Raw genomic sequence first — 17,213 nt, forward strand, 5'->3', positions numbered from 1 at the left:
ATTTAATTAGATTTGTGGTGTCTTGGTCAAATACTTCCACTAGAAATCTTTCATGCTTCTGTTCTGCTCTTTAAAATACCATATTCTACCATCCAGAATTGCTTACTGACTTCAGGCTCAAAAGTTCAACTTTGTCCTTCATTTAATTAGTTTTAACTAATCTAGTAGTCTGTCTTACATTCTTATACTGAAGTGTACTTTAATAATCTCTTCTCAAGATTTCTTCATTTGTCATGTACTCTGCATATTGTCCAATAAAACCGTTGTTCTTTTTGAAAACGAAGCTTATATAAAGTAGCCATGCTCCAAACTCCTTCAATTGTTTTAAATCAACTGTTTAACTATTACTATTGCTGTATCATTGTTCACAAAGGGCTGAGTATTTTGATGCTTGGTCTGCTGTAAGAGATGCTTCAGATCTGCCTGCATTATACTCCTAGGCAGTGTCTATTTGCCACTATTGCTCTGTATAAAGGTATTGCTTTCTATTTCATCTTAGAGTTTACAGTCGTAATATTAGTAATCTTAGTGGTCTTTAAAGAGCACTAGAGAAATGTTACAGTAGGTGATGTTGTTATAGCTTGTACCACATGGTCACATCAATTCCATAACTGTAAGAGTGTAAAAATGTGTAGTTTCAGAAGTATTCCTGGTATACAGCAGCATGATTCTGGAACAGTTAGTTTGTGGAATCTTTTTCTGGTGGCTCATCAGTTATTTATATCAGATGGAATACACATAGCAAAGGGAGACAGAGATATCTTACCAGGGTAGCTGGTAGCCATTAGATCAGTAAATGAATTGGCGTATGGAAGACTGCTTCATCCTTTCTCATCGTTTGCTATGTTACCCAATTGTAAATACTTCAGTCCATAGGTGTTACGGTGAAACTTATTTTTAAGTCTTTTCTTGTTTCTCTTTCATGGTTCTTACTTAAATCATATTTAAAAAAAAAAAAATCATACTTTTGAAAATGTCTGAAGCTATCTGAATATTCTGATACTGTATATTAAACCTCTAGCTTCCTGTCTCTAAATCAATAGCTTTTTCATTTTAAAAAGTAATCATTTGTCTGACGTGATTTACCTTTCACAAATCTGTGTTGACTTCCCCTATTAAATTGTACTTTTCCAACTGTATGCCTAAGCTGTCTATAAATATCATCTAAAAAATGTTCTAATATACATGCTATATATGAAATTTTCAGCTTCTTCTAGCCTTTCCAGATATTGAAAACTTACCTTCAGTAATCAGTTTAGATTTCCTAAAAATGAAATATTCAAAGAGTCAGCATGTAGCTCTCTTAAATAGGTAATTCATATCCAACTGGGTCTCTGTCTACCTTCAGCTTATTGTGTTAGTAGTTATTGAGTCCATTGAATTATTCCCCACTGGTGGTCCTTGTCACTTAGATATACTTCCTATATCATCCTTCCACTATCAGGAGTCGGTGCAAAACCTGAAGATTGCTAAAACTGCAGATGTTTTTACAAGGACTTCCAGCACCTGGAATCAAAATCAGCATCTTTCCTTTAAACAAAAACAAATAGAAAAAAGGGCAGCTTGAATATTCTCCTATATAGAAACTACTTTTGAAGTGTTCATAGATGCCTTTTGTTTCCTGAAATATAAGCAGTGCTATATAAGTGATGAAGATGACTTTCTTCATACATGTGGATTTTTTGTGTTATACCAGAAAACATTGATACATAAGTTAATTTCCTGCACAAAGAACTGTTGTCTTTCATTTTACTGAACTGTTCTGTAGCATTGGTGCAAATGAGTGAAAAATCTCTGAATACTAGCATCCAATTAGTCATTACGGAGGTGGTATCTTTTGCCTTTTTTCCACTCCAACCATGGTTCCTACTTCAGGAATGCTATAGTGACAGCTAGAGCTGGAAGTATTTGGAAGTATTTCTTGCTCTGAATCCCTTGTGAGTCTGGGCTTCAGTTCCTGGTTGGTAAACTCAGAATGTAGAATCGTAAGTTTACTGTTTTAATGTACTTGTAATTCTTATGACTTCTTTTTACTAATGTTGCCCTCCTACACCAACCTTCATTGCAGATACAGGTTATAAAAATCATGGGTTTTTGTATGTTGTCTTCTCCCTAAATAGGTGACAAAAATTAATCAATAAATTGGGTTACTAATATTTGGTCTTAAACTTTTCTTGTTGCACACTTAGACCCATTGAAACAGAGCCAGAGTTCTGTTCTTCTTCCATTTTAATGCATGCACTGTTTCAGCCTTAGCTTTCCTCTGTGACGTTATATGTTGCTGCCTTTTTTTATTACTTATTTTAAAAGTAGTTATTCATTCCATAATATGAGTTTCAAGTAAATGCTATTTTGAAGTTTCTAAATCCTTGTATTTGAAGGTGGAGTAGCAAGATTTTCAAGAATGATTGCATATGGGAGATGCCAAAGGCCTGATTGCTCTAAGCATGTGGCCTGCTAATTGCCTTAGGAAATCAGATTCCAGTGATCACATTAAAGGGCCTTATTTCTCACGTCTTCTGGGATTATCTCTTAAAGTTGGGTCACAGTGACATACATGATCTGATTGGCTTTTTTAATCTTTTGATCCAAGAGCAAAGATAATGTTCTAATACTTAAAGGTGTACAAGAACAGATCTCTGGTGATGCCTGACTTGTTCTGAATCATGTCCTTTCTTTATTTCAGCCCTGATAACATGGGTCTGCTTGACCCAGCCACAAGCGACGGTAGAGTGATTTTCTTCCTGCCGTGGGAGAAGATGACTATTGCAGGGACCACGGACAGCCCAACCGATGTTACGCCCCATCCCATACCAACAGAAGAAGATATAAACTTTATTTTGAATGAAGTGCGCAACTACCTTAGTGTCGATGTTGAAGGTAGGGCTTTGAGTTGTGGGTTTTCAGTGGGAGGGATGGATCTGCAGTACTTCAGTTTGAGTCAGTGCTGTCTGTCTAAAGCTTTGGTTCTTGTGCATCTAGTTCTGGTGGGACTTAAGTGTCATCTTGATCTGTTTCAGAGCTATCAATGAGGCTTTTCCAGATACACTTGCTCTTCTTGGACTATTTAAATAGAAAACAGTCTATCTGAACATTCAGATTTCACATACCTTTCATCTAACTGGCAGTAGCTGTCCAGCTGTGCAGTCAAGTCATTCTCGCCTTTTTGTGTGGCAGATGCAAAGTTCTGTTGATGTGGGTCAGTCCAGTCATACATCAATACAAGTGCATTGAATTAATATGCTTTTCTTGAAAGAAAAGCTGTTCTGACTTTGTCTTGTGTCTTTGTCTTTATCTCCATTTTGTAGGCATCTTTTCTTAATAGCTCTTAATGACATGATAAATATCTAATAGTTTTTCAGTTGGAGGAGGGGGAAGTATAATGGGCAGAAATGGGAATTTTTAAAAAAATTCAGTTGGTGATGGTGGTTCACCTCAGTAGCTGAGCTGAGAGCATGTTCGTTGTAAGATGCCGGTTCATTTGGATGCAGAGTGCTTGTTTAAAGGTGAGAGGCTTCTTTACTTTGTAGTGAGACTTTCTATAACAGATCTGTGAAAGCATTTGTGCTCCTGTATTCCTGTTGTAATAGCAGCACTAAAAAAAAAAACTGAAAAACACTATTTTTTAGGAATACTGCAATATTTTAGATTTAGGAAATTTGCTATCCAGCAATTGGAAATGTTAGAGTACATGATTCCTGAAATGGATATCTGGTGGCTCTGTACTTTACAAAATTCACAAAAACAGTCTTCAGGAAATGTACCTTTAGGTTTCTTAAGCAGAAGCAGGTGTAAGAGTGGTAGGCCAGACAGGTAGCTGGTAACATTAAGACTGAGTAAGGCAGAAATTTTGCAAGATATTTTACAGAAGTGCATTATGAAGTGTTTCATTTTTTTGAATGGAACCTACCTAGGTGCATGCTGTTTTTCACATATGCAATTAGCAGTGTTTATAGATTGCCTGTTATTGAATTAACAACTGTGCTGGCCATATCAACTCACTGCAGACCTGCCTTTTTGCTGCCAGAGACAGTGCCAGGGTTATCAACTTACACAGGCTTGGATGTGTTCCAACTGTTTAATTATAGTGTCACGCATGCTGCTTTTTCTAGTTTCATTAGTTTATAAATGTAATATGGTATCTTATTTCTGTGATTAACACTTCATTTTGGCAGGTTAAACATGCTGGCAGAGCACCATTGATTTCTGAAATCTATTTTGTGTTCTTTGGGGGATATTTTTACACCCTGTTACCGATCTTTTTTTTTTATTATTATTTAATTATCAGTTATTTGAAAGTTTCTTTCAGAAATGTTCTGGAGCTTTAATATAAAGTAAATTGTTCAATTTTTTACATTGTAAATTTGATTTACATTTAATTCCATTAAATTATCGGTTCTATGCTTTTATTTTTATGTATACATATATTTTAAAAAAAGTTACTTTCAGAGGCTAGATTATTTTCCTAAAACCGTTAAGTACTCTTTAACCACTTGTTGCCTTCAGGTTTTGTTCCTCCAAGTTCTCCGAAAAGTCAGGTTTGGCTTTAGGGATTGTAACTTGTAACTGGCAGGAAGCAGAGGGATATGATTGAGAAGGGCAGGCTGTAACTGGCCATTTAGTCAGGTTGCTTGTGAAGAGCGAAAGTGGCTGAGACAATAAGGTTGGGAAGGCAGGACTGGAAGAGGTGGCTGAGAGAGGACAGCAAGGGCTTCTAGACGGTTTGTGGCAAGTTAGCTGGGCCATTTGGGGCTGCTGTGCAGTAGCAAATGTCAAAGGTCTGGGTGAGGCAGAAGCTTAGGGGACGTGCTATAGCCTACCAGGTGCATGTGTGCAATTGGACTTCTGACAGAGGCTCCGAATAAAAGATCACCTATCAAGAGGAAAATCTGGGAAAAAAAACTCACATGCTGTAGAAAAAGCTTTAAAGTCCTAAAAGCAAGTGTTATGCCCGTGTGGAATGAACTTCATTTTGGTTTCTAAAATGCAACGTAAGGACTATTCTGTTAACAAAAGCTAGGACAAGATATGGTGATAAGGTGGGGTTAGGCTGGGTTGGGTTTGGTATGGTGAACTGATGGGAGAATTTGACAGTTGAATGTCTTGGCTGATCAGTTCCCAGAATTTCCCTGTTCAGGTGAATTTTTAATCAGTGTGAAAAATGAACCTCTCTCTGACTTTGATTAGAGTCTGATAATGGTGTTGATACAGATTGGTGCAGTCCTTAGGAAAGCAATAGAAATCTGTTCATGACTGATTTTGGCTGATCTTTCCTCTGGACAGTGAGAAGAGGAGACGTGTTGGCAGCGTGGAGTGGCATTCGTCCTCTGGTCACAGACCCCAACTCCAAAGACACTCAGTCGATATCCCGGAATCACGTTGTTACTGTTAGTGACAGTGGCCTTGTCACAATAGCAGGTACTTGAAGATCATTTCAAGTATGGCTTTGGGCTTCCCCACTGTATTTTATGCAAAACTCTGTTCCAACAGGGTAATCCTTTGCATTCCTATGATTAGGTAGTGATCTATCAGTGGCAGTGTGACTCGCTTGTTAGAATGAGTCTGGTAAGAATAATGTGGTATGCAAAATGTACATTCCAACTTCATGGTTTTCTTTGCTTTCCCTAAATAAAGAAGCAAATATGTGATTATAGGTGGGAAGTGGACAACCTACCGTGCCATGGCACAGGATACCATTGATGCTGCTATTCAGGCCCATGATCTGAATGCAGGTTCCAGTAAGACTATTGGGCTGCAGCTACAAGGGGCTGAGGACTGGAGTCCCACTCTCTACATTAGGTTGGTACAGGACTACGGGCTTGAAAGTGAGGTGAGTCCTTGTTATTGTTTATGCTCTGATACTTCTGTGTTAGAGGGTTTTGTCTTTTCACTAGACACAATACCTGCACAGTGTGTACTATGTGTCATAGTACATACTGTGTGTCTTAAGTCTCTTAAAACCAATAAGAGCTTTTCATCTGCCTAGGACAAGGATAGTTTTTTAAAGCAATAAAAAAATAAATAATAATACCACCACACACATACAAAAACCCACCTACTAATTGCTCGTCTTTTCTCTTAAACTGTCAAACACCATTTTTCTTTCCCTTCCTCTTAATCTTCACTTTATTCTGGTTTAAAATATTATGACACACTAGTGTTTATCTTCCTTAAGCCCAATAAAATCTATACTTTACATGTGGTCAGACTGTAGCAAAAGTGTTGAAGTATTGCTAGTCATTTATATTGATACCTATGTATTAGTATTAGTGCTGGTTTTATCCATTAAGAGCATTAGCTGTTTCCTCCCACATGATCAAAATCTAATACTCTCTACAGCCTCTTTGTTATTAGTGATGAGAGAACTGACAAGAAAAAAAATGCTTATTTGATGTGCTTTCAAAAGCATAATGAATTTTTCGACTCCACAGGTGGCTCAGCATCTAGCTTCTACGTATGGTGACAAGGCTTTTGAGGTAGCCAAAATAGCCCAAGTTACAGGAAGGAGATGGCCTATTGTTGGAAAACGCCTTGTGTCTGAATTTCCTTATATTGAAGCTGAGGTATGTAGGAAAAACTACCTAATACTCTGAGTGCTTTCTTGGGACACAAGCAGGTTCTACTACAGGTCCATCTCACTCTGAAAAGCACCTTCATAAGTCCTTTCCTTTAAGGTCCAGATTTTGTTTTCATTTTTTTCACTTCCCCTGAGCATGCTTAATTTGATTTTGTGTGTATATATTATTATATTAAATATATTGCATATTACATTATATATTTATATTTAATATATGCTCATCTGTGTTTTTTCCCCCTTGTCTTACTATTTAAGGTCATCTATGGTGTAAAAGAATATGCCCGCACTGCTGTGGATATGATTTCCAGACGGACTCGCTTGGCCTTCCTGAATGTGCAGGCTGCTGAGGAAGCTCTACCAAGAATTGTAGATATAATGGGCAAAGAACTTAACTGGAGTGAACAGAAAAAAAAGGTACAAAGGGCCTTTTTCATCTAAAAGTCTTATTTTTTTTCTTCAGTAGTTTCCATGTTGACAGTCTAAATTAGTTGAATAGAAAACTTCAATGATGCTTTCTTCCTGAGAGAATGATTCACTTGGTGTATTTCATTTTAAAGTCTTTATAAAAATAGCTGTGAAATGAATTGGTATTGGCCAAGGGGTGGAGAGAAAGTGAAGATCTGTATCCTGTTGTTTTTCTAAAAATGAAGCAGTCTTGGTGTTACTATCCTATTCATGTTGAAATACTGTGAGTGACACTTCTCAACAGGCCCATCTTAGAAGAGAATTTTGCAATCCGTATCACTCCTTTTCGTCTGCTGTCTTTGGAAAAGTGATGATACTGAGTTTGCTACCATTCTTTGGTCTAAATTATTTTTAAGGCCACTGTTTGCTTCCTTTGCCCTAGTGTTTCAGTGCTTGAACATACTGTGGGACCAGCTCATCTCATTTTACTTGCCATGCTGATAACGTGGCTGTCTATTTGAGATAGCCTTTGTGTGCCTGCTCTGTAGTTAATGAGCTTAATTCAGATGTCTTACCTTAAATGAAGGCACCTGATACGCATGCATTGAGTTGCACCCTACGTCCCTACTTAAAATTCCATAAACCATCAAAATCTGTCTCCAAGCCTAGATGTAGACATCCTGTTGGTTTGGGGCTGAAGGGTAACTTGCATGTTTATATTGAAGTATGTAAGATTAGGAGACCAACTAAACTATACCAGACTTTCTTCAAGTCTCTGCTAGATGAAGCAGCTTATATTCGTGTGCCTAGGAGTCTTTTACTGTTACTGCAGCCATTACTCAGTATGCTTACATTTGTTTGTAATCTGTGCTGTGGCTTTCCATGTTGATGCTCTTTGTGGCAGATGCTTGTACTGTTATCTTAGAACAGTGTTTGGTGTACCCATAGCTGTAGAAAAGAACCATACTCTACAGTACTTCATATGTATGAGATATAATTTATTTTTAAACCTGGCTACAGAAGACCTTGCATGGAACTCTCAGATAACAGATAAATTTTATTACCGTGAAAAACGGTTTAAAACAAAGAACATGCCTCATGTTGAGACTCGTGATTTTTGAAAGATAAGTGAAATATTGCGATATCAACTGTGTTAAATGGCATTTTGTTGGCCTCATCTGCAAGTACCGTTCTTAATGAATTAAATAGGTACTCCATATGTGACTGAAGGCATGCTATGATCCTAAAAGCATTTACACAGTAATTAGAAGCCTTTATTAGGCTTGATACCTCTTTGAAAGACTAAAAGGTGACAAAGATGAACTTGTTTTAATACTTTTCAGCTACCATCTGCTTAATTGTTAGACCTTAGGTAAACTCTTGCTACGTGGAAAGAGCAAATAAAGTACTAAGTTTAAAAAAAATAACTGTGTAGGAACTTACTATTCCTCAGATATAAAGACAGTTTTTTCCTATTTGTCACAGGAAGAACTTGAAGCTGCTAAAAAATTTCTGTATTATGAAATGGGCTACAAAGTAAAATCAGATCAATTAACAGACAGCTCTGAAATCACTCTAGTGCCTTCAGATATTGAAAGGTAAGTAAAATAAGAGTTCCCTATGTTGCTAGGAGTTAATACCATTGAACATAGTTTTCCCCCCACTGATAATCCTTATCTTGCAGGTACAAGAAGCGATTCCATATGTTTGACAAGGACAAGAAAGGTTTTATTACTATACTGGATGTGCAGCGTGTCTTGGAGGTAAAGTTTCCTTGTGTTCGTTTGGTTTCCTCCTTAAGCCTCTTACCTATGTTGCAGTGTGGCGTAAGTCATACTGAGCAATGCAATTGACACTTCTGTGTTTTTTTTTTTGACTAGAGCATCAGTGTGCAAATTGATGAAAAAACACTTCATGATATTCTAAATGAAGTAGACCTGAACAAAAATGGACAGGTTGAGCTCATTGAGTTTTTGCAGGTAGGTATTTCTTTGAAAAAAGTCGTAGATTTAACAAAGGCATAGGTATTTTTCCCCTCTGTTCTGAAGAGCTGGGTTGGAGAGGAGGTAAATGATGCTTGGGTAACATGGTAGTATTGATGCCGTTTGCCAGATTGCAAGACAAAGTGACACACAGCCATTTTCAGGCAACTTTAAAATCCTTGTATTTTATTCCTGTGCGAAACAATTAGACCCAAAGAACAGGTCCAATTTTCAAAGTATACCACAATACAGATCTGATTTTTGTTTTTAATACAAAAATGATATTTAAGTATATTGAAAGTAAGACAGTTGTCTGTCAGAAGGGATGTTGTGGTTATGCACACTGACGTTTAGCTAAGCCTGTTAAGATGATTAAAGTATTCAAAATAGCTTAGAAAGTACTAAAGAATGAGTTTGTGGTTAAAGTACATCCAGTCCATATTATTCCATTTCAGCTCCTGGATTGATAAAACAATACCTTCCTTTGCATGAAAGATATTACATTGACAACCTGTACATCTGCTTTTTGCAGGGATTTAAAATAAGAAAATTAAAGGTGCTACTGAAATGTTTGTTCATCCAGCTCCTCTAGCATATGCAGGATGCCAGTTAGCTTTGTTTTTGTAGAGTTTTTCTTGGTGTGGTATTTCAAGTGACTGCCATGTCTTTCCTACATGGTGGCAATGATGAATGCCGAACATGAGATAAATTAATGCTGGGGATTTTGGTCAATGTCAGCCCTTTCTTCACTGTGTCAAGTTAAACAAACAAGATCAAGGCAAAGGAAATGGTAATTGTCTCTCTTGAGATGAGCTGTAGATAAGACGAGCATTGTTGAATCTAAATGCAGAAAATTTTCACAGGTTATGTCCAGCATTAGAAAAAAAGGACTGTTTATTTACTTAAAATGCAGCAATTCAGCTAGGTAACTGAAATGTATTTTTAAAAAAAAATGGATATATATGTGTGTGTGTTTGTATATATATATATATAGAGAGAGAGATATCCCAGAACTATCTTATTGAAATGTAAGAGAAAATCATAGCTGATTGTCTGGCTATCGAGAAGGGTCTCCCTCTTACATTGCTTTGCATAAGAAAACTTACAATTAGGGTAGGGAAAAAAACCTACACCATTGACTGTAATGACTGTTAAACTATAATTTGGTTAGTTTGGATACATTGTGGTTAAATCACAGCAACCAGCAATTAATGTCTGCTGTGGATTTGTCTGTGGTGGCTTTGTTTTTTTTGCTTTACTCTGATAACATAGTCTCATTAGGGGTTTGCCTATCCAAAGCCATAATACCTCTAAAATCCAAATGACAAGTCACTGTGTTTGTTGTAGTTTCAAAGTTACTTTTTTTAAATTGTGCAATTGTTTGGCTACTGGCTTCTCTTTGAGAAGAAAATGTTCCTAAACATTTTATAGTGTAATCTATGCATTTAAAGTTGATGACTGGCGCCGCAGTAAGGGTCACTTGTGCCCATGCGCTCCCTTCCTGCAGGGCAGGGAGCCGCGCGCAGGGAGTGCTGAGCAGCAGGGGGTGAGCTAGGAAGTGCGGTGACAACGTTAGCAGGAGGTTGCCATGGAAGGAACAAAATACGCTAAATGTTTGTTTAATTTTTTAATGGGTCTGTTAAGTCAGCTCCCAATACTTTTGTGTTTGCTCTCTGAAAACTTTCAAGTAATTACATTGTACTGCCAGAATGCTCGTGGAAAGCAGTGTGCAAATATTTGTGGACGTTCATATTAGAGTATAGGAACACGTTGTACCGGGGTGGCTGCGTTGCTTTCCAGGTGGCGAGTAGAGCAATGCCAAGTGGCTTCCTTTGCCCAGCTGCAGACCGCCAGCGTGTCTCGAATGCTGGCCGTGGGGGAACCGCTCTCAGCAGCCACCACTGCTTGAGGGGGTTTCATAAACAGAGAGCAGGCCGAATCGATCCGTGTCCAACGTTAACAGGTCATTCCGATTTACAATTTTAGCAATGATTTTTCTTCTGCTCGCATCTATTATCCTTTTACCGTTGTACCCACCTGTTTCCCCAGGCAGTGCACGCTGGGCATTCCCCCTGTGGCAGTGAGGCAGAGCTGTGGCAGTGGTGAGGTGCACAGGGAGCTGTCTTACAGCAACGAGTGCTCTTCTGAAGGCATACCAAAATTTTTGTTTTTTCCAGCCTGGCTGCATCTTCCCTTCCTGGGTAATCATTCCTGTTTTGACAGTGATACCACTTTTGCGTAGGTCCAGGTGCAGATATAATACTTTCCTATAGAAGGGAAGAAATGTGAAGTATTCCAAGCACTCAATGGGAGTAAGAAATTGCATTTTGTAAGTGCCAATTGCTTTCCACAGTAGTCTTTGACAAGCTGACTGCATGTAATTTCAAGTCTAATGCTCACTTTATCCATGGGATAAAAAAGAATTAACTAAAATCTTAGCACTAGTGTGTGTTCGGTAAGGTAGAGCTGAGTCCAGTTTCAAGGACTTAAAGGCAAATTAGTTTTAAAAGTCTATAAAAATTTGGATTTGAAAGAACTGTGCAAGTCAAGTACACTGTCTCTACAAAGAAGAGCATGTGAGTGAAAGGGTATAGTCCAGGGTCAGCAGCAGATCAGGAATTGTGGTGTTCTGTAAGTTTCCATCAGATTTTAAAAAAAAAAAAAAAAGTGAGGGGGAAGAGTCTGTGAAATAGATGGGTTATCCTACTCTTTTAAATGCCACTGAAAAAAAAATGGTGTTAATGGATACCTGCGCTATTACTTCAAATTGGATCACATCTGACATTTCTGTTGCCACTCACACCTGGCCAAAACCTGATTTACATTTTCCAGAAATACCAACTGAGCTTCGAGGGGAGTCTTTGAAACTATGCAGCAGTTCTGCTTTATATGTGGAAGAATCAGTTTTGTATCTACATTAACACTTGCCACTGGCTCTTGGACAAACTAATCAGCTCAGCCATGGTTTACACGGGAGCTGTGCTGGTGCCCAAGGGGCAGGACAACCCGCGATGTTTGTACGTCTCTTGTGTTGGAGGAGTTGGTAGCACGGATGAGGCTGTACCATCTGCCTCTGTACCTTGTCGTGCAAACAAGCTAACGGGATGCTCTCCATGTTGTTTCTTTCAGCTCATGAGTGCCATTCAGAAGGGCCATGTGTCTGGAAGCCGGCTGGCTGTCCTCATGAAGACTGCCGAAGAGAACTTGGGTCAGAGAGTGGTGATCCCAGTGGACCGCAGCGGTGGAGGGCTGTAGCTCGAACACAGCCTCTGCTCGCGGCCGCGGCTAACGGGTATGCGTGGCTGCATCTCTGCTGAAAACATTCCAGTGCTTTCGAGTGTCCTTGCTTGTTCAAGGTGACTGGTATTTGTCCATTGGTGTAGCATTTACAAAAATACACTGGTGCACTTGTTTTACTAATGATTTTCTGTACAGCTCTTAACACTCCAACATGTGGCCTTTTGGATTGGGTATGCTTTAGACATAGAAGTTTATTAACAAGAATTTGGAATGCAGTCTAGAAAGATCTGGGTGCACACACAAACACGTGCACATGCTGCCTTGTTCATTAACTTCTATATCACCTTTACCTTTAAAGAAAAAGTGAATCCTGCCTTTAAAGAAAGCATTATGTTGAGACTTGCAAATATGCTTTTAGTACTTAAAAGCTGCAGGGCTGTCCACTTCAACAAAGATCAGTAGAGGGAAAGCTGATGTTCTGGCTTTGAGACAGTATCACAAAAGGAACAGAACAATTCAGTAAAGAACTGTCAGGATTATTTATACTACCTTCCATTGGTGGTAGGTTTTGCTCTTTTTGAGTGTTTTGTTATTTCTGTGGTATCTATACTTAGCCAGACACAAGTGTCAGCGGTATGAAGCTGGAAAACTACAACACATCTCACATTAGTTGATTATCCAAACTAATAATTCAGTTAACGCTAGAGGATGGCTTTCCTTTCTCCCACCTTAATAAGAATAAGCTTCCTTTAATAAATAGCATTGTCTAGTAGGTGGCATTTTATGCTGTAAAGTGCTTTGTACTGTTTCCAGTTTGGGACAAACACTGGTCCTATGTAGAATATGGCAGTTTTGATAATGTAAGTATTTAAAAATTCAAAGTGAAACAGTGAAACTTGTTTTGCATTCCACTAAATTTTCTGCAAAAGTGAAAGGGCTATTTTTCAGCAGATTAATATAAAGGTTAAGAAAAAAAATTAGGACCACTCACTTGATCTGTTTTCAACAGCGTTGCAACTGGCTGTTCGCCTTTCTGCTAGGTTGACTAAATTCAAGATCAAATGGAAGATTCTTGCCTGATGTAGAACAAGGAAGGAAAAACACGAGTGGTTTATTGATCAACTTATTCTGTTATATTTGAGTATAAATACCAGTTCACAACTCAAAAACCTCCGTTCTAAGCGGTCAGAATTTCTGCTTATGTAAAATCTGATATTTGAACTGCTGTCACCACTTTTACTAATGACAAACATCAGCACAATAACACAGCAAAGATTATTTCTATATTTAAAAGGGAAAATGATTACCTAAATGAAATGGAGAGGCTGAGGAATATTAGTATACAGTATAATAAGCACATATGTTTGTGGCTATAGAGGCAGAGTCCTTTTAATAAAAATTTTCAAAAAGTCAAGTGTTTTTGAAACCTTTAAAAAAAAAAGTGAGGGCAAGCCTCATATGAAATTCTGTAAATTAGTATATTTCTTTTAGTCCAAGAAATTGGTAAAAATCTCTCCAGGTTTATTTCTGGAAATATTGGGTAAAATGCCTTTAACTGATTTTTTTGCATGTTAAATTAAATTTAACTGAAATTTCAGCTGCCTGAAAATGCAGATATTGTTAAGGGGTTCTGATTCTTCTTGCTTTGAGTCCTGTACAAGTTAGGCACAGTCTATGTGAATGACAAGTTAGCACATTTGACAATATAAGAAACATTTTTATGAATGAAGGAGTTTGTTTCTGTGGTACTGTAAACTTTCTTGAAATATATTCTAGTTTATTCAAGTAAGTATGCTAATGTTTGGCACAGCTTCACATTTCCAAAACCCTTCTCAAATAAGAACACAATAAGATTTTACATATACTGCAGACTTGGATGGAAATGGATGTACAATACACAGGTTATTTTGGTTCAGTGAGCAAGAGCCAGGTAAGGAGGGAAGTGGTTTAGGATACTGTTGTTAATTTAAAAAAAAAAATTATAATGAGACTTTTTCCAGGCCACATAAGAAAAATATTTAATCTTCAACATCTCTTGTATTGTATAAAGAAAACTCCTCTCCCACTCCTCCATAAATGGCACTGTTAAGAATTAATAAGAGTTTCCCTGTGAAGCCAGGATTTTCTGCTTTGTACCCAAAGTATATTTTTGTTCTATTGTTTTAGTAATACTGCATACGGAATGTGACTTTGGGATTTTCTTGGCTATATGTGTGTCCTCTGATATGAATGTGCTTTGCATCTTAGGCACTTTACTGTCATGGATCTTTTTTGTATGGCACAGCAAGATCTTGTATGACTGCCTTGTGTAATGAGAAGATTGTGCATTGCTTTAAACAACTCAATCTATACATGGAAAAAAACTAGAACTGTTTATTTCATCACTTCACGTTTGTTTTTTGGGAAAGCATTTTTGTTCGTTGGCTTTTCTCTTTTTTTTTCCATTTGAATGTACTGCTGAAACAGTTGTAGATGTCACTGTCATGCATTGTTCGGATCCCAGGTGGAAAAATAGTGTTGTGACTTCTGAGGAGGGAGCTGGGTTTCTGGAAGGGGGTGTTTTGTTTATGCAATAAACTGCGTGACGGGGGAGTGCGGGTACATGCGCGTGTGTATAAATGCACATACGCACACTGCATGTTTTACATGTGGCACTTAACGTATTTTGTTAAGTTATTGTTCTAGACTGAACTGTTAAATACTGTGTTTGAGGCTGGGTTGTCATTTTTATAACTGTCTTGGTGTTTTACTGCCATTATTTATTACTTTTGATATACAGAATGAGCCGCATGCATTTATAGAGCAATAAGAGGATGTATTTAATGTGCCTTGTTTTTAACTGAGTAAGAACTGAAAGCATGAATCAATAAAACTGAATAAAAATGGTTCGTTCACTGGCAGTTTATGGTAGTTACAGAAACAACTTCTGCTAGCCTTGAAAAAGTTTATTTTTAAAAGACAAACATTCAAATAGATGCTTCTTAGGAAACATGACGTGATTGTGTTCGTGTTTTCCCATTTTAGCTCAGAATTTAGCACTTTGTAGTTTAAAAACGAAAATGAGGAGTTAATACAGCATTTTAGCATTCTTGGGACGTAGCAGCTGTGTGCGTTTGCTGATGACACGCAGGGTAAGGAATTCTGCACGGCCGTCTTGTACTAAAATTACAGCCAGCCAATTGTCTGGCGTTTTTTTTCCTGCAACAAAATCCAAGCCAAGTGTTCCTTTGCACACTGATGAATTTTATCATAACTAAAATCAATAGAAATGAATGGAAGAGATTTCGTAATCCATTTTGATCATTTCATGTGTCAAGTTAGTCCAGGGTTGCCATGTGTTGATAAATGTTCCAACAGGAAAAATGCTATATATTTTCATTGTCAGTAAATCAGTAAAGCTGTTATCAGTTTTAACACAAATTTTATAATCTCCATATTATTTTGTAGGTTTTAATTTATACTTCTATTAGGGATATTCCACAATTGCAATAGCTGTGCTGAGTAGAGGGGTTTTGTATGTGCAGCCAGAAGAGCTCCCCCCCATATCCCCCCCAGAAATAAACAGGGCTGATACCTCCAGAGCATAATTACAAAGATTATGAATTTTATCTAATCTGTGGTATGTGAGTAGTATGTCAGAAAATGATGGCTGTAATCATCTTTGTCTCAAATATTTTGCAGCACTTGGGTCATGATCCTGAATTTTGGTACTCAACACCAAGCGTGTACTGAAATGGAGCCTTTCTAGAGCAGTATTTTGGGACTGGGTTCCCTGTCTTTGCATCGCTTCTTCATTCAGTGTTTAAAAATCCTGATTTATTGCAACTTATGTTCACTTGTGCACTGCAGCCCGTTTTAGAAATACAATACAGAATATCATAGCGACATTAATATTAAAGCGTTGATGCTTGAACTGGGTGTTTCCCGTGTCAAATATGAACTGATTGCATCTGTTGAGGAGAGAAAACAGTCTTCAGTAAGGATGACTCTTGGTTGCTAAGTGTTGTTTCTCCTCCCTGAAAATGAGGGGCTTTCAGACTTGTGCTCTGCCTCCAGCTTGTTGTCCTTGTCCCCTTGTGCCCCCGCCCCCAGGTCTGCCTGCCTGCATCCTGGCGCAGCAGCACGGACCGCACAAAGCGAGTGCACGGCTGCTGGGGCTGGGAGATGAGACTTATGGCAGAATCAATACTTTTTTCGCTCTGAAGAGGCCACTAATGCAGGCGTGTGCTGGATTAATCTTGCCTTTTTTTTTTTTTTTTTTTTGCAAATGAAGGCAGAGATTAAATTTGGCTCCCCTGAGGAAGCCTTTAGCTTGCTGTTTTTTCACAACAGTCCTCTGCGAGGACTGTCATGTGTGTCAGATTACCCAGCTGAATATGAGCAGAGGGACATTTTTCTGTAAAAAATTTGGGGAATGTTTGATTGTTTCCGTGCATTTAACTGAACTTGATCCTAAGCAAATGCCAATGCCAGGCTCGGTGCTTTGTCTGCCTCCTGCAGCCCGCTGCAGCCCGAGGTGGTGAGTGTAACTCGATTACAGCTTCCCCGATCGCAGCAGGTCAGAGGGGTTTTATTCCGTGGCAAATGTGGCTTGTAGCACTGCACCAAGCACGCCCTGCTCTGGCAGGGCATCTCCGAGGAGCACCAAGGTCTGTGGTGGCGCTCGGCCCCAGCGCAAATACGGGAGATGGGGCAGCGCTGCAGCTGGATGTCATTAGTTCTTCTCCATAGGCTTTATTTAAGTAAATAAGGCAAACTTGGCTCTGTCTTACCAAGATACCGTAATCTGTTTGTCCAACTGATGTAAATGTAATTAGGCTGATCAGTAAAACTGACACAAACTGAAGGGAGCCGCGGTGGTGTAACCGCATTCGAAGGTCCCTCGCAGAGCGAGCGCTCCTTCCTCCCAGCCTCGCGCCCTCCCCAGAGCAAACAGAAGCCTTCCCTGCCCTTCCCTGCCTTTCATTTTCTGTGCCCTGAATTGTTGCTCAGTTTACTTTACTGAAGCG

General features: G+C 38.5%; 1 protein-coding gene across 4 annotated transcripts in view; it reads left to right on the forward strand.

The window, feature by feature from the left end:
• GPD2 (glycerol-3-phosphate dehydrogenase 2) overlaps nt 1-15,087 on the forward strand; it is a 59,411-nt gene extending 44,324 nt beyond the window's left edge. For 3 of the 4 annotated variants that reach the window (XM_080599219.1, XM_080599218.1, XM_080599220.1), the window contains exons 9-17: nt 2,687-2,880; nt 5,284-5,418; nt 5,655-5,830; nt 6,432-6,563; nt 6,833-6,991; nt 8,468-8,580; nt 8,667-8,745; nt 8,863-8,961; nt 12,094-15,087. In XM_080599219.1, the coding sequence (XP_080455345.1) occupies nt 2,687-2,880; nt 5,284-5,418; nt 5,655-5,830; nt 6,432-6,563; nt 6,833-6,991; nt 8,468-8,580; nt 8,667-8,745; nt 8,863-8,961; nt 12,094-12,219 (1,213 nt within the window). In that variant the 3' untranslated portion in view covers nt 12,220-15,087. Of the gene's footprint in view, nt 1-2,686; nt 2,881-5,283; nt 5,419-5,654; nt 5,831-6,431; nt 6,564-6,832; nt 6,992-8,465; nt 8,581-8,666; nt 8,746-8,862; nt 8,962-12,093 lie in introns of those variants that run through there. The other variant, XR_013953430.1, reaches the window with a different exon arrangement.
• The last annotated feature ends 2,126 nt before the right edge of the window (nt 15,088-17,213 follow it).

Source organism: Anser brachyrhynchus, assembly GCF_964034855.1.
Source record: "Anser brachyrhynchus genome assembly, chromosome: 7".
NCBI classification, from domain to species: domain Eukaryota; kingdom Metazoa; phylum Chordata; class Aves; order Anseriformes; family Anatidae; genus Anser; species Anser brachyrhynchus.